Raw genomic sequence first — 25602 nt, 5'->3', positions numbered from 1 at the left:
ATCCTAACTCTAACTTTAACAAAATCCATTATTTCTTTCCTGTGTCAATCCAATTTGTTTGAATTGGATTAGAATGACTTATTTACTTATATATTATAGGATCATATTGAACAATATCTCAATCTTAAACTAGCCCAAAATTTAATAGGGTTCATATTTTTTAACTTTAACCTTAACAAAAACTTTAAACCGAACTTTCTAGTTGGATATTAGTTGTAGAATATATCTCATAGGTGCACTTTAGAAATTTTCACCTAGTCTCCATTCTCCATTCTTCCCCATCTCTCATTCTCTTGCCCCCCTAAGAGAAAATTCCTAGCTTTGCCACTATGGCTAACTCAAGTTATATTAGTTTAGGTTCGTTTTCAGTTTGGTCAATTGGTTCAAAAGATTTAAACTTAAAAATTAAATCTAAATTTAAAAAGTTACAATAGTATTATTGAAAAAATAAATTAAAAATTTTAAATTTACAATATAAAATATTTTAGACTAAGAAATATGGGAAATTTCCCATTTTCCCATATTAGAAAAATAATATTTAAAATATAAGAATATTAATATATATCTATGGTCAAGTCAGTTCAATTTTGGTCAATTTACAAATGACCAAACGGAAATTGACTCAACCTGGTCGGGTTGTGAAATTGCTGAACCAAAACCGACCAGAATACTAGAAACCCAACCAACTTGGGTCAATTTGGGTCAGGTTGTTTAGTTTCATCAGTTTGATAAATAGCTCTAGTTGAAACTAATTATTATTATTTTTGTGTTTGCAAAAAAAATATTAAAAGTAGTATATAAAATATAACTATTTATTAATTATTTAAAAAAATGTAAAATATAAAACAATTGTCTACCTCTTATGTGTTTCCATTGTTTAACTTTCGCTTAACAAAGCATATGCATCACACGAGTCTACACACACAATATACATATATATATATATATTCAAGGTTTTTAAAACCGAATCGGACAACGAACCGATCAAGGGTCCGGTTCCTGAGTCAAACATTTTGACCGTTCGAACCGAACGAACGACCCATTCTAACAAAAAAAGTAAAAATTAAAAACAAAATAAAAACCGGCCAAACTGTTGAACGGTTTGAATGGTTTGACTGCCCAGATCAGCGATTTTTGGGAAAATAACAGTTTTGGGATATATATATATATATATACTGGGTGGAACCAATTCTAAACCAATAAAATTCGGAAAATATATCAAGAACTAGAACCAATCCATTGATTTTGATTCACCAAAATCGGCCCAATTGGTTCAGGTCCATCAGGTCTGTTAGGTCCAACCTGACCCTAATTCATAGTTCTGAATTAACATTAAGTAGGGTTGTAAATCGATCGGATGAGATTCAATAAAAGGTTTATCCAATCTGATTTGATCGATCCAAATTTAATAATAGTCCACTTAGACTTTCAAGATTCGCATTCAAATTTAGTAATTATGATTCAAATCCAATTAGAATTGAATTGTAATAAAAAAAGTTGATGACTAACAGATGTAATGGATTAGATCGGGGTATATTAGAATTCAACTAGTGGGACACGTGCGATGCAGGATTTGTCGAAGAGAATTGAAATAATGAAAATTAATAATTATTATAAGGAAAGAATGCAATATTGTTTAAAATAATTAATCTTTATTTTAGTAACTTGTTACAAAATAATTTAGTTAATTGGATTAATTATATTAATATTTTTTTATAAAAATAATAAAATGATACTAATTACTTAATAAAATACTTATTTTTTCATATTATTCGTTAATGTTTTATCTATTTATTTTACTTTATTAATGATTAAAAGTTATAATTCTTTGTAAATGTTATAAAATAATTATAATTCTTTGCAAATGTTACTTAAATATTTAAAATACTTAAATATTAATAAATATATAAAGTTAGGTCGTATTCATGATTAAATTAATCTGTACATTAACTTTTAGTTATAATTAAATTAATCTAAGCTCAACTTTAAGGTTTAAGAATCTAGGTTAAGCTTTGGTTGATCCTCAACTTGACCCAATCCCCTAAGTTGCACTCATAGGAACAATGTGGCAATCATAAGCTGAATCTAAAAGAGCTATGGGGGATGGGCTACCCTCATTATGTAGCCTAATGAGCCAAAAAACATATAAGATCTCATGCTAGATTTTGATAGTGTATTAACAATTTTATAGGTTGCCTAGCCCATCTTGGCCAACACCTCATGCATAATAATATTTGTTTGTGCTTGGGATAGGGACATGATTGCATGTGTTGATTAAAATTTATATTTAATTTTACTTTATTATAAAAATATAAAAAAAAACTATATCTATATATTAATATAAAATTTGTTACTTGTTTGTATGTATGTATGTATATAGCTTTTACATTGAGCTTGGGGTTAGCTTGGTCCCTATCCGCTAGTGTTGTCATTAGACTCTGAAAACCCAATAGCCGATTTGACTCCAAATCCAATTGTCCTATATTTAGATGTTAGAACTTCCATCCAATCAATAATCGGATTAGATGCATATTAAAACACAATAAGATGGTTTCGGATTAAATCTGAACCTAATCCAAAATCTAACATAATAGTGGGATGTTAATGCAAATCTATAGATTTCATAATCAAATGTGGGTGTAGATGTAGATGGATCCGATCTACATCCAATCCATTTGTAGTCCTATTGTTTGCATTATGTGTGGGGTCGGTATAAATCTGAGCTAAACCTAGCTTAGAAGAAAATAATTGCTTGAGCTCAAAAATTTATACGTCTAATCCAGATTGGGGTAAGTTATAAATGACCAACCCTAAGTAGGAGTTTTTTGCCATTGACAATAAATGACAGTAATTTTGGATAATTTTATGCTAATTTATTATATTTTCAATAATTAATGATTAAACATAAAAAAACAGTAAATTATAATAAAAATTAAATACTGAATTACAAAAAAAAAATAATGATTAAAAATAAGAAAATAACAGTAAATTACAATTGAAATTAGATATTAAATAACAATAAGTTACACTACTTTTGGATAATTTTACACTAATTTTTTATAATTTTCAACAATTAATGATTAAAAATAAGAAATTAACAATACATTACACTAAGAAATTAAATATTAAATAAAATAAATGACACTAATTTTCAGAAATAAATAGTTGAACAATTATTAATATTCCAAACATTATTAAATAATACTCATAATTATTATTGGAACTATAGTTATTTCAAGAATACTCATAATTATTAGCATAAATTTTATTAGCAAAAATAATTATTGTTACAGTAATGATAATGTAAAAAATGTAATGTTGATGTGGAAACGGATCTGGGTCGGAATAGTCAGAATCCGATCCAAGACAATCATCATCTTTACCCATTTTGTGCTACAGTGGTCGCTCAACTGGGAGACCCATTTGATGCCAAAAGTAATTATTTATACCAAAACCAATACATTTGGTTTTAAACATATGGGTTGGTTGTAGAAAAATGTCTTTGGTTTTAAACGTGCAAGTTTTCATTTGTTTCTGAGATTTTAAACGTCTTTGTTTTTTTTTCTGTTCGATTTTTAATTTGAAAAAATCAAAGCAACCTATTTCAAGGTTTTTAAAATTGGACCGGATAGGGAACCGTTCTGGGTCCAGTTCCCGAGTCAAATGGTCCAACCATCTAGTTCAAATGGATGGTCTTCTCTAACAAAAAATTAAAAATAAAAAATAAAAACACAAAAAATGGCCAAAACGGTTCTTTGGTCAAACGATTCGACCGCCAGGGTCAGCAGTTTGCGACTGCCCAAGTCAACAATTAAAGAGATTAGAACAGAACTTACCTTAATATGTAAAACTTAATCTAACCCGATTAGATCTATAAATTTCGACTCTCAAACAACTATTTTCTTTTGAGTTAGGTCTAACTGAGATATGCACCAAACCCACACATTATTAGGGATAATAAGATTCAAAGTTTAACTAGACATCAAAATTTTGGAGTCCAATGATGAATTTAGTGGATAGGGCCCAAGCTAAACAACCCCTAATAAGCTCAACTTGGAAGTTATATGGATATAGATAACAAATTTTATATTAATATATAGAAATGTTATATATTTTTTATACTAGACTAGAATTAAATACAAATTTAAATTTGTAAAAAAATCAGAGTTTTATAATTAACACGGACAATCTTGTAAGCCTATACAAATATTATTACACTTAAAGTGTGGGTTGGACTCTACTAATACACTATCAAAATTTAGTCCAAAAGTTTTAATTTTTTGGTTCATCTAGCTACACAATGTGGGTGTGTTAGTTCCTTTGGTTTCAATATTATCTAAAAATAATTAAAAAAACCTAAAAATAATGCATGCATGGGTTGCACTTGGTTTGATAACTTTGGTCCAGTCCAATCAATCCAAGCCTAATCCAAAGTCTTAAACACTGAATTTGGGCTTAGATTAATTTAGTTAATGTTAAAAAGTTAATTATAGATTAATTTAATTATGACTATAGCCTAATTTTATATATTTACTGATATTTAATTATTTTAAATACTTAAGTGATATTTTGCAAAAAATTAAAATATTTAATCATTAATAAAGTAAAATAAACAAAATAGAGCACTAACAAATAATATGAAAAAATAATTATTTTATTAAATAATTAGTAATAATTATTATTTTTTACTAAAAATATGAATATAATTAATCCAATTTACTAAATTATTTTTGTAATAAATCATTAAAATAAAGATTTAATTATTTTAACATCATTGATAAATGATGCACGGGTCCCCGATAGTTTGGAGAAAAAAGAAGTGCGAGGGTATTATCGGTAATTCGATTTACCAACGAACAAGGCAACAAATAGACGAGACTTAAAAAAAGGAAACCCTAACCCTAACCCTAAAACCGTCTCCGTCTATATAATGAATTCCAAACTCCCCAGCATTCATTAGTCAGAACTGGTACGAGGCCGCTAGGGGGAGGGGGAGATATCTTCCGGAGTTCGTTGAATGTTGTGTTTGATTTTCTGTTCTATCGCTTTTTCTCTTTTTTATTTTTTCAATGTCGAGGAGGCTGTGATGTTGATAAACTACCTATTTTCTGAAGGGAATCTCCCTTCTGATTATAAAAAACCAATGGATCCTTCTGAGCCCTCCTTTCTATTTTCTTTTCCTTTTTCTTTCGGTTTCTTTCCTGGATTGCGTTGCAGCTCTTCGGTCTCTTTACCTCTCTTTCAATTCTAGGCCGAGCTAGGGTATGGTAGTTATTAATGTTGTGCAGTTGCTGATTTTGCAAAAGTTTGCCGTTGAAGTGATGATTACTTATTCCGAAAATATGTATTAATGTGGATTGAAAAATCAGACTACAATTATCTGATCAACGGCATCCCTTCAGATCAATTTGTTTTTCATTATTCTTTTTGATTTTTGGATTCTTCTTCTCGGATTGCAGCAATGGCGTTCGACGAGCGTCACTGGCGGATGAGCTTTTGAGGCTCGCCATCTGTGTAGTCTTCACTGGCAGAGTCGATCTTCTTCTTCTTGATATAATCATTCAAAGAATTTAACCCCGAAAAAGAAAAAATGGCATTTTTTAAACAAATCCATATTGTAGGGAGTTGTTTTACAATATTAATGTTTTGGTTTTCATTTGTTTTTGAAATTGCGACATTGGTAGAAAACAAAAACGTTTCTTTTGTATTTGTTTTAGTTTTGAAAACAAAAAACACGTTCAACCTGTAACATATTTTTGTTTTCAATTTGAAAAGCAAATTGTTTTCAAACATTATGGTTTTGATTTGTTCTTCAACCCCACAACAAAGAAATCAATTTACGTTTTATAATGCCCCTTGAAAGAACACTTTTTTACACAGCAAATCGAACTGATTATGTTTTGGGATATTAGTCCCAAAATTTTGAATTAAGGCTTCGGTTGGTTGCGGTGCAGTCTTATTTGTACTGGGTAAGGACTTGAGAGTGTAAATGAAAAGAACGCAATTTTCGGTTTAATTTTTCGTTGGATTTTATTTCATTCTCTAGTTAAGATAAAACTTTAAACAAAATAAATCAGAATCTGCACTCAAATCATTTGCTTTATCGTAGTTTTGCATCGGTGATATTTGCACTGCAATTGAACACAGCCTAGGTTTCATAGATGTGCCGAAATTTTTATTGTCCTTGTTTTAAAAATAAATCAAACCCATCTGATTTTAAAAAGATTCTTTGTCAACGCAGCATCACAAAAAAATATGTTTTGATTTATTTCTTTCAAACCAAAAGCATGTTATTGAAATTCTAATTAATGGTTCTTAACATTTGACTGATGTGTATTCCATAAGTAATAAAATTCTATGACCCTTATTTTGATGGCACTAACTTCTAAAGACTAAATGCAAACAAAAACATGTTTTAAAACATCGACTTAAAATCTGATGCGAGCTAATTCAATTTTCATATGCAGCTTTTGAAGCGGTAAAATGTAACACCTTGTTACTTTGGGTTGGATTTTTGGAACCGTGTTCATTGGAACCATCGTCCATCTCAATTGGTTGATTTGATTTTGAGGACTTGTTGTTGTGTTGTGATCGTCAATATAAGATTTAATAAACAAATTTCCTGCCCTGGTTGTTTTTGAATAAAAACATTGTAGGTGCCAAATTATTCAATTGTATAAATATGACAATTATTCATAAAACCCTCAAAGGAAATTTTATCTGATTCTAAATGAATTGGTTACATCGAAATTAAAAGTTAAAACAATGTAGGGTTGTACAAATTTTTGCTGTTTCGGCAGTTTGTTTTGATAGACAATTAAAGATATTATTTAGCACTGGCATCATATTAACGTAAAGGTATTTTTATTTTTGAAGCCCGAGTTTTATGTATTGAGTTACTCAATACATTCTCACTTTGGTAACTGCAGGTCAGCTATTTAGATTTAACTTTTAACATTATATAGGTCTTGCTTATACTACACATACATCCAACTTTTAACTATAAAATTATTAGCACATTCATTATATATTCATAACATTATTTACACGTGCACGTAGATTACTTTGAGGCCAAACTCTCTCTCTCTCTCTCTCTCTCTCTCTCTCTCTCTCTCTATATATATATATATATATATATTGTTTTTACCTGCATTTGGCTGAGCTTCATTGGACTTTTTGGCTTCTCATCTCTAAAAACTAAAAACCCAGCTTCGAATGAAACTAGTTTATGGTTATGGACAAATTTTAGCCATTTTATCATGTATGCAGAATCCATCTTTTCTGTCCTTTACTCCATCTTTAAATTGTTGTTTAAATTGTTGTAAGGTTCCAACCAGCTGATTGGTAAGGTCTCTTGCTTGTCTTAGAGGTTGTAGCAGAGATTTGGGATCAAATCCCACCTACACTTAGGTTGGGGGATCAAATCCTGTTGTGTATTCCTTCAAAAGAAATAAAAAAGAATTCATCTTTTCTTGGTTTTTAGCATTGAATGGTTTTTAGCACTGCATTTTTTCAGTGTTTGCATTATGCAATAGTAAATTAGTAATTTAACATGCATCTTTAAGCCTTAAATATTCCTCAAATACTGCCATTAAAAATCAAAATCATAATATAAACAAGTACCATCCCCTCAAGAAATTCCAATATTACTAGCCTGGATAAATTTTAACCTACCAGTTTACTAGCCTGGATTTGCTGATTGCTGCTCACACCTCTGTAAACAGACCAGTGTTCAGAACTCCGACGTGTGCTCGGTCTCTGTACAAAATCAATGGCATGTTTACCCTTTTGATTGATTACATAGCGAAGTGCTGCTTATGAAAACTACCAGTTTACTAGCTTGGATCTGCTGGCTGCTGCTCACACCTGTGTATTCACTACATAACCAATTGCGAGTAAACACACCAGTGTTAGTACACCGACATGTGGGTTTCTGTACAAAAACAATGGCATGTTCACTCTTGATCGGTTACATAGCAAGTAATACACAGAAGTACAAGCATCAGATCCCAAGTGCCAGTTTACGCCCCCCAAAGACCGCCCAAGTAGAGATGTCAATAGACTGATAAACCTGCATTGATCCGGCTCTATCTGGTCAGGTGATACTTGAGTTCAGTTTAGAATTGGGATATACTCTTCACACCGAACTCACAGCCACATCGCACTAATTTTGATACAATACACCCTGTATTGGGCATATCATTCATATCGTATCTTTTGGGTCCCGCTACACCTATTTACAGGTGTTTCGAGAATCCTCTTTTTTTAACTTAAAAACATCCACAAAAACTAAAAAATATAGAAACACGCATGGTTTTGACTTCTGAGTACCAATACACCTCTGCCGATACACATGGGCGCATCAATACTTTAAACCTTGAATACAAGAGAGATGTTCCCAATGTGCAGCCAGGACATTCCTGTGAGGTTGGTGTATGGAGCAGAATCGGACTCATGAACCTAACCTATTTCAGATTTTCAGGCTCATCAACACCTAACTCAACCCATTGGCACCCCTAAGCCTTATCCTCGCTTTCCTTTCTAATTTGTTCTAGGTGTTAATATGCGATGATGTTATTGGTCATGAAGATACTTCGGTGTATATGCAATTCGATCACCTTGTCAGGTACATGAATAAAGAGATATTACTATGTTTATAACTTCTATGAATCCACAACAATGGCAAATTTGTACAATGAAATATTTATATAACTTGCATAACAGGTGATACAGTTAAATTGAAAAAATCTGTAAATATGACCCACCCTAAGTAGGAACAAGGGTATTCTTCAGTCTTCACAGGTAGGATTGGGTCAGTATCTTGATTAGAAACCTGTATGGTCGGGTTGGATTTGGTAATCCCATTGACTAAGGCAAACCTAACCTGTTAGCATCCCAAGCCAAGGTTCGCAACCTCATTATTACACTTTGGAGAGGTGAGGTGCCTGCCTAACATCTCCCAAGTGGGGAAGTGAGGTCTCTGTTCTGGTGCACAGGGAAAAACTAGAACGATCGACCTTGTGCTTCCTAGTACTCCTCTTTTATTAGACACCAGTGCTCTCATTTATTTGGAACATCCCCCAACTCAAGTAATATATATATATGAATTTAAAATATAAATTATATGTTCAAATTCCCACCAGGGAAAAACTAGTTTTATCTAAAAACAATGCAAAAGGCTTTGGTTATAGCTGAGTGTCACCTCGCGATTCACAGTGCTCTGGGGTTGGACGCCCCAACCTTAGTTGGATGCTCACTTGGTTAACATTAGGAGCTGCCTTCAGAATCTCCTTTTGTGCTTCTTTCGCCACCTCTGCTGCATCTCTGGGTGAAGAAACAAAGACCAAAACTTTTAATAATTTGACCAAAAACAACATTAGCATAAAAATATTAGCTAGCTCTGAAGGTGTGATTTACCGGATTAGCAAGCCAACGGGCATTGAGACCTCAACTTGGAGTACATTCTTGCCTTGCAACGTGTGGTATGTAATGTGTTCAGCTACCATCTGAAATATAATCCAACTTTTCAGCAAAAAAAATCCAGTTCTGTTGATACAAAGAAATAACTGGCTTGCAAAGGTGCAGAAGTGCAGGAATGAATAGTAAAAAGATAAAATGACAACATTCTAGCTTTGATATTCTTAAAATTAAAAAAAAAAAAAAGACATTGATGCTTTAGCTAAAAAACGAAAGGAGCTGCTATTAGTGTCACTGTGACATGGAGCCGGTGAAACACTTGTTACCATATATAGTCATTTTGACATTCAAGATTCCCAATTAAGATCAATATTTGAAGTCTCCAGTTTGACACTCAAGATTCAGGAGGTCCCATGGTGCATGCAATTTGCTGATGACATCATTTTAACTGATGAAAAGGGTACACTATTTTGGTATCTTGGTTTGATAATTCATAACAAGACTACAAAAGAGATTGAGGAGGATGTCACCACAGAATTAGAGCATGATGAGCAAAATGGATGGGTGCATATGAAGTTTTTTCTAATAGGAAAATACCACTTAGATTAAAAGGAAAATTCTATACAACAGTTTTAAGGGCAGCAGCTATGTTGTATGGAGCAGAGTGTTGGAGCAGTCAAGAAACATGTCCAGAAAGTGAGTGTGGCAGAATTATATATGCTAAGATGGATGAGTAGAAAAACTAAAAGTATAGGATCAGAAATGAAATCATACTAGAAGGGCAAGGGGTAGACCAAAAAGGACATGGATAGAAATAGTAAGAAATGATTAAGCACCAACAATTTAACAATGGATATGGCATTAAACAAAACGGACTGACAAAACAGGATTCATGTAGCTGATCCCATATAGTTGAGATAAGGCTTGGATGATGATGATGATGATCTGGAGTCTCCAGTTTCTGTGCCAGGAAGCAACTTCTATGTCCAATTATCCATCGATTTAGACTTCAGTTCAAACCAAGGGAGTCTACTCCTGTGAATGGGTAACTCAAACTTAAATCAATGAACAACCTACAAATCTGAAAGGTCAAATGGTATGGCAATGACTTGCAAAACTATGCATATTGTTCAATGGTAGTGGAAGTACAAATATTTCAAACTTTTCCTGACAACGACTAGTGATGTCTATGGTAATCACCAACTGACAGAACTGTTCAAATGCTCATTCAACTTTTAAAAGAATGTGAGATGTGCTTAAACATCTCACAATACATGTAAGAAGTGCTTGAAGCCTTTACACATGCTAATCCTAACCAATGTTGTCAGAATTGAACCAGACACAAAACCATGGTCACTGGATAACGGGTCAAATGATAGGACCATTCAATTCCTCAAATAAAATGCAAGAAAGGAATTAAAGAATTCCAAATAGTTCCAGGTTTTTTGAAGTTTTTCGAAGTTTTTTTTTTTTTTTCTCTGGGGGGAGGGGGCCTGGATATGGACCTACTTGAACGTCCCATACTCGTCAGCCCAAGACTTTACCATTGCACCATGAAATAGCCCTTAATGAAGCTTGCTTACTAATGCTTATACAGGCATTGTTTTACAAGAGTAGTGAGAAAGCATTAGACCAGTTGTATATTGTTCCACAGAAAAGCATCCTGCCTAGTTCACCTATTCATGGTTGGGAAGCGACTGGATTTTGTATTTCTCATTTTGTTAAGATGCCAATGTCTAGAGCAATTTATCCCCCCATGAACTACATGCAACTTCATAATAAGATAACTTGATGCAAATCAATCTAGTGGATGAATCTTAAATTTATCCATACCAATCAAAAAAATTCTTAAATTTGTGCACTTTAGTTGTGGTCAGACATTCTGTGTCATATAAAGTGTTTGTAGTCCAGACTGCCCAGTTAACCATCCAACAAGCCCAAGGTGACATGGTTTGGATGTGATCTGAAACATTCACAGATGGCAACTATGACAGAAAGATGTATTTGGTTCCACGGATTATTGCCTTTTTTTTTTTTTTTGATAAATTGACTCTAGAAGAGGCATGAGATGCCTCTTTCAGGTCAGAAAAGTAAAAACATCTCAAGAAGAGGCATGAGATGCAGCCTCAAACAAACATATAATTACAACTATGCCTAAATACAAATGATCCCTATTCACCCCCTGTTTAGCAACCATGTCTGCCAGCCCATTTTCTTTCCCATTGGATCTCACCACTATATTGGAAGTTAGCCACTTAAATCTCTTTATGTCCTCTCTAAGTCTCTAGAAGTCCAAATTACAGTGTCCAGGTCTTTCAGCCAGCCAACTACCAGCTTAGAATCCCCTCAATGATCAATCTGTTGAAGTTCTATCTCTTGCTAACTTAACCCCCGTTCCATAGGTTATCCTTGGGCTCTAAATTTTCTGATTCTCTCAATGCTTGAGCAAGTCTTAGTATCTAGTTTGTTTCAAGTGTTTTAGTGTACCTCTGTGGCAATCAAGATAAAATTATTTACTAGCTATTTTGTTCCTAGTCATAGAGATGTTTGGCTCAAGCTATGAATATGTTTTACATTGCAACAGTTTATTCATAGGTTAATGGGACCATGGTTTTAAAACCGTCATTGACCCGGGTGGTCAAACTGTTCAACTCAGGAACCAGTTACTTGTTCAGTTCTGCTTTATACCTGGCCGGGCTTTTCCCAAAACCATTGAAACAGTCAATGAACCATTGATCTGGATGGTTGAACAGCTAAACCATTCGACCCAGGCAGCAGTTCATGGTTCAATAATAAAAAAACAAAATTATTTTTTAAGAAGTAAATGACAAAAAATAGGAGAGTTTGACTGGTTAGTGGGGGGAAGAGGAAACCGTTGCCATCATCACCATTGTCGTCTCCGTCACCTCCTTTCTTTCTCAAACACCCTTCTAATTCTCTTATCTCCTCTAATAATATGCATATATAACTATCCCGTCTAACCCTAACATTCTAATCTAAAGGCCATGATATAATATACAAATTATGTTTAGCTCAATGGGTTGAATGGTTGAACCTTTGACCCCGAAACCAGTGGCCAAAGTGGTTCAATCTCCAGGTTGGTTTTTAAAACCTTGAATGGGACAGTGGAACAAGGCAATAAAACCTTCTAGATTTTTCCTTTTGATTTCTAATGGAAATTAATTGAGTACTTACTAGAAGGTCCTTTCATTAAAAAAAAAAAGTTTCTTTAAATCCTATGTGCTTTGGTGTAGAGGTGTCAATTGGACGGATTTGGCCCAACCTGATCTAGTCCAATGTGAGTCCACTTATAAATGGATTGGACCCAGTCCAGTCCAAATCCAATACAAACCAAATCCAATCCAATCCACTAAAATGTAAATGGATTGGATTGGATCCAATCCGAACCGAATGAAATATCAAAAATTATATAAAAGCACTTTTAGCATTGAAAAAGCACTTTTGTAAAAATACTTTGATAAAAATATTTTCATTAGTGTTTTTACAAAAGCACTTTATTGAAAGTACTTCAGAAAAGTGCTTTTGTAAAAGTACTTTTACCATAAAAGCACTTTTCGAAAAGTACTTCCATAGACTTTTATAAAAGTACTTTTGTAGAAGTGCTTTTGTAAAAGTACTTTCATAAAAGTACTTTTGTAAAAGTGGTTTCGTAAAAGTTTTCATAAGTGATTTTCTAAAAGTGCTTCCATAAAAGTGTGTTCATAAAAGTGCTTTTATAAAAGTACTTCTAAAAAAGTGCTTTTATTAAAGTGATTTTGTAAAAGTGCTTTTATAAAACTACTGTAAAAGTGCTTTCATAAAAGTACTTTTGTAAGTATTTTCATAAAAGTGCTTTCATAAAAATACTTTTCATGAAAGTACTTTTATAAAACTGCTTTTATAAAAATGTTTTTGTAAAAGTGTTTTCGTAAAAGTACTTTCATAAAGCGATTTTATGCTGTTTTCAGTTTTGATTGATTTCAAATTGGACAAGGGTTTGGCCTCATGATCGGATTATTGGAAATTTGGTCTAGGTCTAATTTAAACCAATTATGGACCAATTTGTTTTGGATTGGATTGGCCCAATCCAATAATTATAATGGACTGTCCAAATCCGATTTGGTAAGGTTTGGATCAGATTGGATCCAAACCAAAACCGGTCGATTGACACCCCTATTTTGGTGTATGCTTGATATAGCTAATAAGTTAATTCTTGCTCAACAAAAAAGCTAGACTCTTCCACTCTTCCTGCTCTTACATTTGATCCCTAAATTCTAGTACTTGGAATCTTAAATTTAAATTTAGTTATAGATTTCTTTGCAAATTCCAGATTTCCTTTCTAGCTATTTTTTCACTATTCATGTAATGGTTGTAACCCATATTCAGCTCTTTACACCCAAGCTGGCCAGCCTTATTTTCAGCCACTAGAATCACTTGATTCAATGCTTACCAGTTGTACACTGAAATACAGAAAGTAGGAACCTTTAAATTGGCTTCCCAAGATCAACTTCAACTTGATCATTTGTCTCCTACTACTAAGAGATCATATCGTTAAAGAGAAATGGGGGAAAAAGAGCACACCAATTATCTTTTGTTGTTTTAATCAATTATTAACTTTAAACAACTTCAGGTTAGCTTCTAGGTCAAATCCTGTTTTCAAATCTCACAACCAAGAAGCCCAAACTAACACTTTTCCGATTGTGTCAAACCTGTCAAACCAAAACTGAAAGCACTTGACTTTTATGAAAAAGCCCAAACTAACACTGATAGTTCGAGATTGATGCAAGGAACGACAGAATGTGCAGAAGGATTAGGTGATCGAGCAGGAAATGCAACGATTGAAGAGGGATTGATAGAGAATGAGATCAATGATGCTGAAGGTTTAGCCTGGAGAAAAGTAAAGTTCTTCCCTACAATTAAGAATCTATCGCTTACAGAGAAACTCAACAAGGAAGAAAAGAGAAGGGAGGAAGAGAAGGGAGGAGTCCATGAGGGTTCTGACTTCTGAAGGCAAAAATCAGCAACAGAAAAAAGGAGAGGATGAAGAGGTTTTACAAGAAGACCTTGACGGTAAGGAAGATGCTTTGGAAGATTTTAAAAGTAAAGATGTGGAAAAGCAAAGAGAGGCAATAGAAGAAAAGAAAAATGGAGGGATGAGAGGGAAGGAGTTGGATTTGCAATCAGGGAAAAGGGGGAGAGCAGTAAAGGAATTGAGATGATCCGGTTTGTAGGGGTAGAGGAAACAAGAGAAAAGTAAGAGGTGGAGAGGAAAAGAGGAAGGAAAGGGGATGATGGTTTAGTGGAGGAGAAGGAAGGGGAGAAAGGAGCAGGGAATGAGGGAGGGGCAAGCAAGGGGGAGAAAACAATAGCGGGGGCAGGGTCAGAATGTATAAAAGGAAAAGATACAGAACTTTTTTCTTGGAAGAAGACAGAGAAAGGAGACTGAAATTGGATTCAGGGGAGGACTCGGGAGGTAAGTGAGGGTGATCCAATGATAGATGAGACACAAAAGGTGGAGAGCACTTGTGACATTGAAAAAGCAGTGAATAAGGAAGCGGAAGTTAAGCAGAATTCTGGACCTATTTTTCTTAGGAAGGGAGGAGTTCGTGAAGGAAGCCTTCAGGTTTGTGGAGGAAAGAAATGGGGAGATCAAAATCCAAGAAGACAGTGGTTGATTGTAATTCAAGTAATTTAATAAATCAAGGGGTGGAAAAATCTAAGGAGGTGATGATGTTAACATCAAAGAGAAGGAAGAGGATGTGGAGAGGGAGGGTATTACAGTTAGGGATCAGAATTATAAGGGGAAGATGGAAGAAGTCGTCAGAACTTTATATACGGTTAGAAGATTCAAAACTCAGAAGAGCAAGAGAAGCCAACAGCAGATACCAATTTCAAAGGTTTTTGCAAGGATAAAAGGAGGAATGTTTGGCCTTGGACCTAACAAGAAAGCAAGGAAATCCAAAAGTGCAATCAGAAGACAACAGGAAGATGTCAATAAAAAAAAAATTAACAAGTAGATTTGCTGATCCGGCATTATTTGGGGCTTGTTATGGGTATTTGGTTGGGGTGGTTTTTGTTTTGCTTTGGGTATTATTTGGGTTTTGGTTTGTGCTTGTTTGTTTTTACATGTTTCTTTCTGCATTGTATGGGGTTTGATTTTGTGGGTCTGGTTTTGATGGGATGGATGGTTTGGCATATCTGGGTATTTTATCTTTTTCATTCAGGTGATTGCTTATCACCTTTTCTTGTATCCTATTTCTGTTTTAATTTTATTTTATTTATCTTCAAAGAAAATAGCACTCCAAGTCTGACTACATGGTATCAGAGCACCAGTAATCTGACTGGTTGGTCTTTGATGCCATTTGCTCCTTCTTCCATTGCAAGCTTTCTCTATTCATTGAGAGAGAAAAGAGACACAAAAGGACTGACTGCCCCTAGAGAAGGAGGCTTTTATGCCTCAAGTTGCTGTTGTTTGTGAGTTGGTTGTGAGTTTCTAAGCACTCTCTAGTCAGCAGTTTGAAGAGGGGCTGGTTCCTCATATAGAAGTGGTTGCAGTGTTTTTCCATTAGTTGTGTCAAGTAGTTGTTGTATTGTGGTGTGAGTGAACCACAGTCGTGTGATTGTAAAAGTGGTGGTTGATTCAGGTGAGTAGAAAACTAGTTATTTGATATTTTTCAGTGCTGAAAACTGGTAGTGCCTGCCCAACAATGAAAATTCGGTAAGGTGACTTCTTTTCTTTTGAGTAATTGATTTCTATCAGTAACCAAAGTAAGGTTATGATTGTGGCTGCATCTACAAGTGGTTCTCTTTGGCTTTACACACAATGTCCCACTTAATCAAATGGTCTCTTTTTCCTTCTCGTGGTTCCCAAAGAATGTCTCTCATAACCTTCTCCACCGACCTAACCACCCCCTATGGCATCTTGAAAACTGAGAGGAGATAAAGAAGTAGTTTAGCCAAGGTAGACCAAATGAGAATGATTCTTCCTCCTAGAGAAATGTAATTCCTCTTCCATGTTGTCAGTTTCTTTGAGAATTTCTCTAGAATTGGGTCCTAAAATTTATTCTCTTTGGAATAGCTCCTAAAGGCAATCCTAAATATCATTAGCAAATTAGAGATGTGTCAATACTATTTCCTCTTTCCCCACTCTCCAACATGTAATTAATTGCAAACTATCAGCCCTGATGATCAACCTACTGAACATATCAACCACCAAAATGAATAGGAAGGGAGAAAGTGGATCACCTTGCCTAAGACTCCTCTTCATTGGAGCGGGGGAAGTAGAGAGGGAGGTGCTGTATCAATGTGCTGCGGTGTTGGAGTGCCGCCAGTTAGGGGAGCTACCTTTCAACTATTTGGATCTCCCAGTGGGGACCAAGATTTCCAAAGTAGGGGTATGGAGGCCAGTGCTAGAAAGTATGGAAAGAAAACTGGAGAAGTGGAAAGAAAAATACTTGTCTTTTGGGAGCAGAATAACTCTCATAAGGAATGTCCTTTCAATCTTACCAACATTATTTGTCACTCTTAAAGATTCCAAGGAAGGTGGCTGAAAAGATTGAAAAACTTCAAAGAGATTTCCTTTGGGAAGGAGTTAGGAGTCAAAAGAAGTTCCATTTGGTGAATTGGGTAAGGTTTGCAGACCAAAAGGAAAAGGGGGACTGGGGTTTAGAAGGGTGAGGTTGTTTAATAGGGCTCCATTGGGAAGTGACTATGGAGGTTTGGGCTGGATAAAGAAAAGGATTCTTTATGGAGGAGGGTGGTAGGGGGGAAATATGGGGTAGCGAGGTTTGGATGGGAATCAAGGAAGTTTCAAATTCCTATGGAGTGAGTGTGTTGAAGGGGATAATGAATTTTAATAGAGAGTTCAAAGCTTTGGTCAGTTTTAAGGTGGGGGAGGGATCAAGAGAGATTCTGGGAAGATGAATGGTGTGGGGTTGGGAAGCTGAGGGAGGTATGTCCAAGACTTTACAGGCTCTCTGAGCAGCAGGTGAGGGTAGATCAATATTTTGAGGTGACGGGAGACTAATTGGTGTGGAGCCCAAAGTTTAAGAGGCCATTGAGAGATCAGGAAATTGAAGAATGTCTACTGCTGTTAGAAAATCTGCAACAGACTGAAATTTCTACTTCTGATAGAGATGGACTGTGGTGGAAAGAATACAAAAATGGAATGTTTACTGTGAAATCCTTTTACATTGCACCAATAATGGAACAGATGGTTGCTGATCAGGTGGAAGGAGTGTGGGGGAATCCTATCCCCCCTAGAGTGAAAGCTTTCACATGGTTGGTTTCGTTAGACAACATCTTAACCTCAGACCACCTGAAGAATAGAGGCTTCTGCATGGCAAGTTTCTATTATCTTTGCTGTTCGGATGAGGAAACAGTTTTCCACCTGTTCTACATGTGCAAGACGGCTCATATCATATGGAGCTTTTTCTACTTTCTATTTGTAATGAACTTACTTCAGCCTTTGACTACAGCAGAGTTCTTCTCCTCTTGGCCAAGATTTAATGGGAGCAAGAAAGCCAAGATTGTGTGGAGCTGCATCCCTTTTGCTGTTGAGTCTTATGGAATGAGAGAAATAGAAGATTATTTGAGAACAAACAGAAGAGCATTGGAGGTCTTTTAGCCTTGATTGTGAATTTGGTGTCAGACTGGATTCTGGTGCATCCAGATTTCCTTCAGACTAGAAGAACAGAATTGGGGGAGAATTTTTGGAATTTTCTTTAGTTACAAACTTGTAATCATGACCAGTTCTTTATCTCTTGACTTATCTATTGTAGTAATCGGAATTTGTGCTAGGATGCAGCTGGGTGTTATCTTAACACCCCTCGTGTTGTATGAATCTTTTTTATTTTAATGAAATCCTTTATTCTGAGTCTGACTCTTCAAAAAATTTAAAAAAAAGGACTCCTCTTCTTTGGAAATAAGTCTTTGACTGCCCTATTCACTAAGGTTGAATAGTGACAGGTTTGTAAACGCCTTTTGATCCAGTTATACTACCAATTCCAAAGCCCAGTCTTCTTTAGCGCCTCAATTAAGAACTCCCAATCTTCTTTAGCTAGATCCAGCTTACACTCCTTTCTTGTCAGTTCTTCTCACTGCCTCAATGCTTTCATTTGCTAGGAGAATCTGATCAATTATCTGCCTATTGAGAGAAAAGGCTCCCTAAAAATGTGTAATAATGGAAGGACCATCTTGTGTCTCAAAGAAAGGACCTTGGCTGCATTTTGTACAAGCCAGACACCAGGCCTATAGGTCTAAAATCATTAGGGTGAAAAGCCTCATCCTTTGATATTCCCCAACAATCCAAGTAGAACGCCAATGTAAATCCATCAGGTTTTGGAGTCCATGACCAGCTGTACAAGCAATAAGAACATGCATGCTCATATTGCAATGAAGTGCCGCTATATATTCCTTCCTGATTAACCCTCAATGTGGCAAGACCGTCAACAATTACATTTTGATCCAAGTAGAATGCCATTGTGAATCCATCAGGTCTTGGAGTCCATGACCAGTTGTAGAAGTAGTAAGCACATGCATGCTCATATTGCAACGAAGTGCCGCTAATGTATTCCTTCCCGATTAACCCTCAATGTGGCAAGACCATCAACAATTACACTTTCATCCATAGGAATCCATCTCAAAATGTGTGAGCAAGAATGATAATCTTATTTCATTAAACATCTAACGCATTTAAAGAATCCCCTTTAATCAAAAGAGATGTGGGATGCCTAGCAGCTACAATTCTAATGCCAGATATAGCTTCATGACCTCAGCCCAGGTGGAGCTGCCTTTGCCAAGGAAGCCACCATAGGCACAATTCATGATTCCTTCTCTACCAGATATGATGCCCCCAATCCATAAAGGTGGGTTTCTAAGAGATCTTCCATTAATCTCAAACACATATACTAAAAGGCACCTCTTATTACACAGCTTCATACTCGGGATTTTTTGGAGAGGAATAGAGAATCTCATGAAAACTGGAATATTTCATCGTGGGACATACCTGTAAATTCTTCCCGGACTGATGCCCAAAACACAGCTAAGATAAACAGAAAAGACTATCAAAAATACAAACAAAACAAGATAAAGCTAATAAACAGGCTTCAACAAGGGGTGGGAAGAACTAGTTTCTTTTGAGCCGTATTGTAATGTGATGTTTTTTGGGTGGTGTAAGAGATTTTAACCCCCTTCTTGTTGTATATTTTCCATATCCTTTTAATTAATAAAAGTTTCTGTTATTGATCAAAAAAAAAAAAACAGGCTTCAACATGAAATAAATGATACCTCTGTGAATTTTGATGAGAGAACATCATAAACAATAGCTTTGACATCATAATTCTCTAAACAAACATTCAGATTCTGGTAGTCTATTCCCTTCACATCCACCCCGTGGTCAGTTATACTGGGAGAAACTTGTGATATAGGGTCTGCCACAACCATGACAAGGAGAAGAGTAAGGGAAATGGAGTCGATTAAAGATTGTTAAGTAGGAAATGAGACAAACATGTCACTCAAATTAGACAAAGGACCGAAAATAGATGAAAAATAACACCACAAAAAGTCGAACCAGGTCATCTCTTGATACTAGATTGGGAGTAAGCATAAAATAAATGAGATGCAAAAGTTAAATTAATACTAAACAATAGTGGAAGTCTATTATTCATAATATATCATATCACAAGATGCAAAACCTGATTTAATTGATCAAGATTCCGCTCATAGTTGTTGGGGCTGAGAAAACAACTTATACAATTACGTATTTTATCAACTGATACTTTCTTCCTTAAAGTAATTTGATCTTAAAGAATCCATAATTTAATGTTCTCTTACATATTTCTTCCAGATGAGAGATGCAAGCACAAACCCGTGTTTGAAGGGCCTTTGGAAGCTATTCATCAAAAATAACAAAACAAGGACATTTTTTTCTTTAGTAAAAGAAACTTAGAAGAGTATACTACCCTATCTCTACAATAGTATACATGTTACAAGCAAGCCTAATACAATTAATTTATAGTAATCCCTTGCTTAGCTAGAGTGTCATCCATTCCATTTGTTGATCTCGGCATCCATTGTATATTCATATCTCCTCATTAGCCATTTGATTTCTTTCATTTCACTCCATTTTATATCCCCACATTACTTCCTGTTTTCCAACCAGCCAATGACAACTTTAGAGTCACCCTCCACAATCAAATTGTTTATATTCATCTCCTCAGCCCAGTGCAGTCCTTGGAGTACCGCAAGGAGTTCAGCTTTTGTTGAGTCCCCTTCACCTAATGGTCCTGAGAACAGGGCAATGATATTTTTTTTTTATTAGTAGAACAGGGCAATGATATTTCCTTCCCTCTTCCTGAAAACTCCTCCCATACCTGATATACCTGGATTTCTCAAACTGCTCATCAAAGTTTTGACTTACAAACCCCTCCTCATGTGGTATTGTTCATGGATTTTCAACTTCCTTAAGGAGGAGGCAGCCACCTCTCCCCATCTCCTCCACAAATCATATGTATAAGCAGAAAACAGCTCCTAAGATTTTACCCAATGCACCATTCTAGCCGTCATGCATTCAAATATGGCCTGCATACATTGCCTTTTCCTTGAAAATTCTTGCATTTCTCCCTTCCTAGACTGTCCACATAACTTCCACCCTTGTGCATCTCCACAAAATATTCCCTCTTTTCCTTGGCCACCTGAAAGCTTCTGCACTGAACAGCCTTGCCAAGTTTGAAGAACCCATCCACTTGCAACTAAAGAGAGAGAAAAACCTTTCCCAAATACACACAACAAAAGGATGGGAGATTAGTAAATGGTAACAAAAGAAGGGCCTTTGGAAGCTGACCCACTCAGATATACTCAACAGTGAACCCCCCTGGCTATTCACCAAAGCTCTGCTTTCATTCTTGTGTTGTGGTTTAATTTTTTGAAGGTCTTAGTGGAACAGAAGGTGTTCATAATATCATAGTACAAGAGCTTGGAAGTGCGATGGAGGTTGGGCATATAACTACTTTGTTTAACATTCCATTTCATTTTAACGTAACAACAATCTCTTTTTTAAAATTGTTTTTACATTACAACCAATAAACACTTCTTTTTATAATCATGTTCCTGAAAATCAGTCCAAACTAGCTTATTTACCACTGAGAACTTTATGCCCCATATTGGTACCACATATACAACATTGATCATTTGAAATGATAACCCAATAATTAAGAAACCTACCTATGTGTATAAAGACCTCAACAACTTCAGTATGGGACTTCTGGATTTGACGACGAACATTTTCACCAATATCATGAGCAGCACGAACATTTAAAAAAGGATCAACCTGCAAGGGCATAGTAACCACTAATTCTCCTAGAACTAGCAATGGAAATGATGAATCAATCAACTGTGTAGTGAGCATTTGGTACCAGCAGTTCACATAAAGTTCATCTTGGCAGTTCTAACAGTAAAGTGTGGGATGGTCTACCTCTATGTGCACATCAAGATGCATAGATGAGCCAGCCTTCCTTCCCCTTAAGCGATGGCATCCCTACAAATTAAAACATGACAAAATAAGTTCTGCAAGGACCCCATTGCTATCAGTGGGCAAAAGATGGCAAAGTATGATCTGAAAACCAATGGCATAATCATAAGAGTTGGGGTGGTGGCCCAAAAAATTAATTCACACAAAGTATGAAACAAAACAAACAGATGGGAGAAATGATGGTCAAATCATTAACCATATTACTCTAGATTGTAACCCTTACAGATATGATCATGTGAGGCAGCAGCAGTGTCATGATTAGACAAAGTCTTATCAGATATGAAGGCTCCAAAGGAAGCCTAAGAAATACTTACTAGTGAAGAATTCAAGCTAAGAGACATCTGGAGTACTTCCTGTAGTTGAACTGACAACAGAGCAAAGCCAGTATAAACTTCGTTAAAACTCTGATTGTACCCCAAAGCTCCAGTGAATCTGACAATTTTAGTCAACCCATACGAAAGGCCAAGATTGGAGAGATATTTGAGTTAATTTCAGTACCCAGCTTCTTTATGGCTGTTTTATACTTTTGAGTTTTATTTCGTGCATTGCTAGCACCAACCATCTTTAATGTACAACATGCTAGATACAAGGTAGGGCCTACAAAAAAGAAATCCTAAAGCACATTGATTTTCCTGGGCCAACTGCATCTATCTTTTGTGTGCAGCTGAGCTGTTTGCTAGCACTCATCTTTCTTATTTATAGTCAACCGTTAATGCCTTCAGGGTTATTTTCAGTTTAGTTCAGGATATAGCAGTGGGTTTCTCTTATCTTTGGCATTTTCTTGGTGGTCTTGATGTGGGATCCTTATGTTCCTTTGTCTTACATCATTAGAGTTAATATTTTCTATCTTGTGACTGAATATTTAGACTAGAAGTCTATTGGGATTCCCAACATATCCCCTAAAGTTATAACTTCTAGAACCCAGTTATTGATGAGTTTATGAATAAACTAGTAGCTTGGAAGAAAAACTTTATCTCTTTAGGAGGTAGAATTACATTAATTAGGTCAACTTTAACTAGCTTACCCATCTATTATATGTCAGTGTTCAATTCCAGCTCTTATGGCCACGAGATTGAAGAAAATTATGAGAGAATTCCTTTGGGAGCCTGGGGAGTCAAAGGAGGATAACTGATTAATTGGCAAATGGTGTGCATGAGGAAAGGAGGAAATGAGGTCTAGTGGGATTAGGTTCAGAAATTTATTGGGAAAGTGGTTATGGAGATTCCCTACTGAATATGACAAATAGTGGCACAAGATGTTGGTCAGGCCTCAAAAGATGAACAAAGATAGCTTGAGAAAATGGAATCAAACAATTCCATGTTACAGGCATCAATTTCCTAGGCGCAGGACATCAATGGGTTTTAATTCTTGACTACGTCAAGCCTCAAAAGATGGAATGGTCCATTTTGAATGATCCATTTCTTAATATATCATGTTACAGATATAATTTCTTAATTATAATGGTCCATTATAAAGCTTCTTCCTTACTATCTCCATTTTAATTCCAGCCCAAGGACCAAAAATCCAAGCCCAACCCGTGTAAAATTTCAGGTTGGACCCGCCCAAGTTGCATCCCTACCTCCTTCACAAAAAAGTAAAATATCATCTGCAAATTGCAAGTGAGTAATCGGAACACTGCCACAACCAACCTTCCAGCCCCTCAACAACTCATGTTAGTTTGCCCTAGCAATAAGCCTTCCAAGGACCTTAGCAATCGAAGTGAAAGAAAGGGAGATAAGGGATCTCCTTGTCGAGTCCCTCTTAAGGCTAGGAAGAAATCTACCACAGTTCCATTCACTAACAAGGAGTAATGACAGGTCTTAACACATCCTCTATCCATTTACACCATCTCTCCCAAATCCAAAATTCTTCAAAACTTCCAACAAAAAGGACCAATCCAGTATATAATAAGCTTTCTCCAAATTCAATTTACAAACAAAGCCTTTCTTTCCAACTTTTTTGAAATCCTCCACACATTCATTAGCAATTAGGATTTGGTCAATGATTTGCCTACCCCTTACAAAAACACCCTGCTTTGGAGAGAGAGTAAAGGGAGAGCAACCCCAGTGTGCTTTGGAAGGCTCTAATGCAAATTCTCAGTGGGATTTAGTTGAAAGTAGGATGATCTGGAAAGGATTTCTTCTTCAAACTGTCTTTGATGTGTCTCTGACTGTCAAGAGATTTGACTAAGAGATGGAAAAGCAAGAAGTTGGTAACGACATTTCGAGCAAGAGGGAGGTTAGTGCTGAAATTACTCATAATCAGAGGGTTTCTTCACAGTGTTTTGCATCCTATGCATCACCCAACTCAAACCAGATGCCTTGATAAAGTGCAACCAAAGACTTTGAGCCACCTAACAGTGACTAAATAAGTGACCTACACATTCCTGCCCCGATCCACATAGCCCTTATGAGAGATCTTGATAAGAGATTCCATTAGTATCCATGATAATTTTTTATTAGTTTAGTACCTATAATAGTTACCAACACATGATAAGTTAGTCAAATTAATGAACTAGAAAATATCGGCCAAGTACCTAATTTACCTTTTAAGGATAAAATAATATATGATGATTAAGGAACCCTTAAGATAAAATGTAAAACAAAGAAGAGCCAAAGCAGATAAAAAGAATATAGTAGAAAACAGTGGGGATGAAATGATGAATACAGAAATAAATTCCATCTAGAGAAAAAAAAAAAATTTAAAACTTACTTTGACCCCTTCAACTTGGACTATAGTTTGTTTAATAGGATCTAAAACTTGCATTGGAACTGCAGAATCCACCAGTTCCATAACACTATATATCAGAAAAACAAACATGTCAAAGACAGGTAGATATAAGTTGTACTAAAAACAAACATATATGAAAGAAGTGTAGTGGAACAAATTAACAAGAACATGAACATGACAAAGTTCATAGCATCCTGCTATATACAGAGGAGCCACTCATAACGATTTACCTTTTACTCTAGGGATTATCAGCATAGTTTGCATATTACAGCTAGTGAATTATCCTCCACTAAAAGAATGCTTTCCATCTAACAATAAGAAAATTAAAAAAAATACAAAAAAAAGGAAATTGAAGATTGCAAGATATAGCAACAGCTGTGTGTGCCTCTTCTTGTAAACACCATTCTGTTCTATTCAGTACCAAGAAAGAGTATATGCACCAACATCAAGGCTTTGAAATTTTTTTTTGATGAATAAGGCTTTGAAATTATTAAAGGACTTGCTTTTTTAAATAATTATATTATTAGTTAACAACCACTCTGTACTAAGGAGCAACTATACATACATATTTTGTTTGGGACCACCATCCACGTGGTAAATTTAGATTGGATTCTCTATCTGACTTAGAAGACCAGAAGAAAAGAATGGGGTCCACACCAAATACAACATATTGAAAGCCTCTCTGTTAGGTTTTCTACTTGAATTAGGAAGCTAAACCAGATTTCATTTGTTACAAAAAGATATGAGGTAAATTGTTTATTTACCCCTTTTCTAAGTGAGAGTCTAGCCATAGGGGTGAAACTTAGGCATGTTGGGTCGGGTCAGGTTGAAGGTCAACCTAGGCCCAACGCTAAAGCTGTAAACCTCGGGCTCAAGCCTGGCCCAACCCGAGGTCAAGCCCAAGTTTATCAACCCAACCTTACCCA

General features: G+C 35.5%; 1 protein-coding gene and 2 non-coding genes across 4 annotated transcripts in view; 2 read left to right on the top strand and 1 right to left on the bottom strand.

Annotated features, from left to right (window-relative positions):
* The first annotated feature begins 5074 nt into the window (after positions 1-5074).
* LOC148861580 (small nucleolar RNA R41) lies at positions 5075-5165 on the top strand. Its single transcript, XR_016095368.1, has one exon. It is a non-coding gene; the product is annotated as a small nucleolar RNA R41 (small nucleolar RNA).
* Positions 5166-5311: 146 nt separating this feature from the next.
* LOC148861579 (small nucleolar RNA Z155) lies at positions 5312-5390 on the top strand. Its single transcript, XR_016095374.1, has one exon. It is a non-coding gene; the product is annotated as a small nucleolar RNA Z155 (small nucleolar RNA).
* A 2182-nt stretch (positions 5391-7572) lies between these two features.
* Positions 7573-25602, bottom strand: part of LOC148861578 (Cation efflux family protein) — a 42600-nt gene continuing 24570 nt past the window's right edge. Inside the window, exons 7-13 of one of the 2 annotated variants that reach the window (XM_088986637.1) lie at positions 24659-24743; positions 21890-21952; positions 21640-21745; positions 19705-19847; positions 9418-9506; positions 9203-9324; positions 7573-7758 (exon numbers count right to left, since the gene is read on the bottom strand). In XM_088986637.1, the coding sequence (XP_088842763.1) occupies positions 7733-7758; positions 9203-9324; positions 9418-9506; positions 19705-19847; positions 21640-21745; positions 21890-21952; positions 24659-24743 (634 nt within the window). In that variant the 3' untranslated portion in view covers positions 7573-7732. Of the gene's footprint in view, positions 7759-8631; positions 9325-9417; positions 9507-19704; positions 19848-21639; positions 21746-21889; positions 21953-24658; positions 24744-25602 lie in introns of those variants that run through there. The other variant, XM_088986638.1, reaches the window with a different exon arrangement.

The sequence above is a fragment of the Nelumbo lutea genome, chromosome 4 (genome assembly GCF_056320005.1).
Source record: "Nelumbo lutea isolate HS-2025 chromosome 4, American lotus-T2T, whole genome shotgun sequence".
Classification (NCBI taxonomy): domain Eukaryota; kingdom Viridiplantae; phylum Streptophyta; class Magnoliopsida; order Proteales; family Nelumbonaceae; genus Nelumbo; species Nelumbo lutea.
This window is presented reverse-complemented; position numbering and strand designations above follow the sequence as displayed.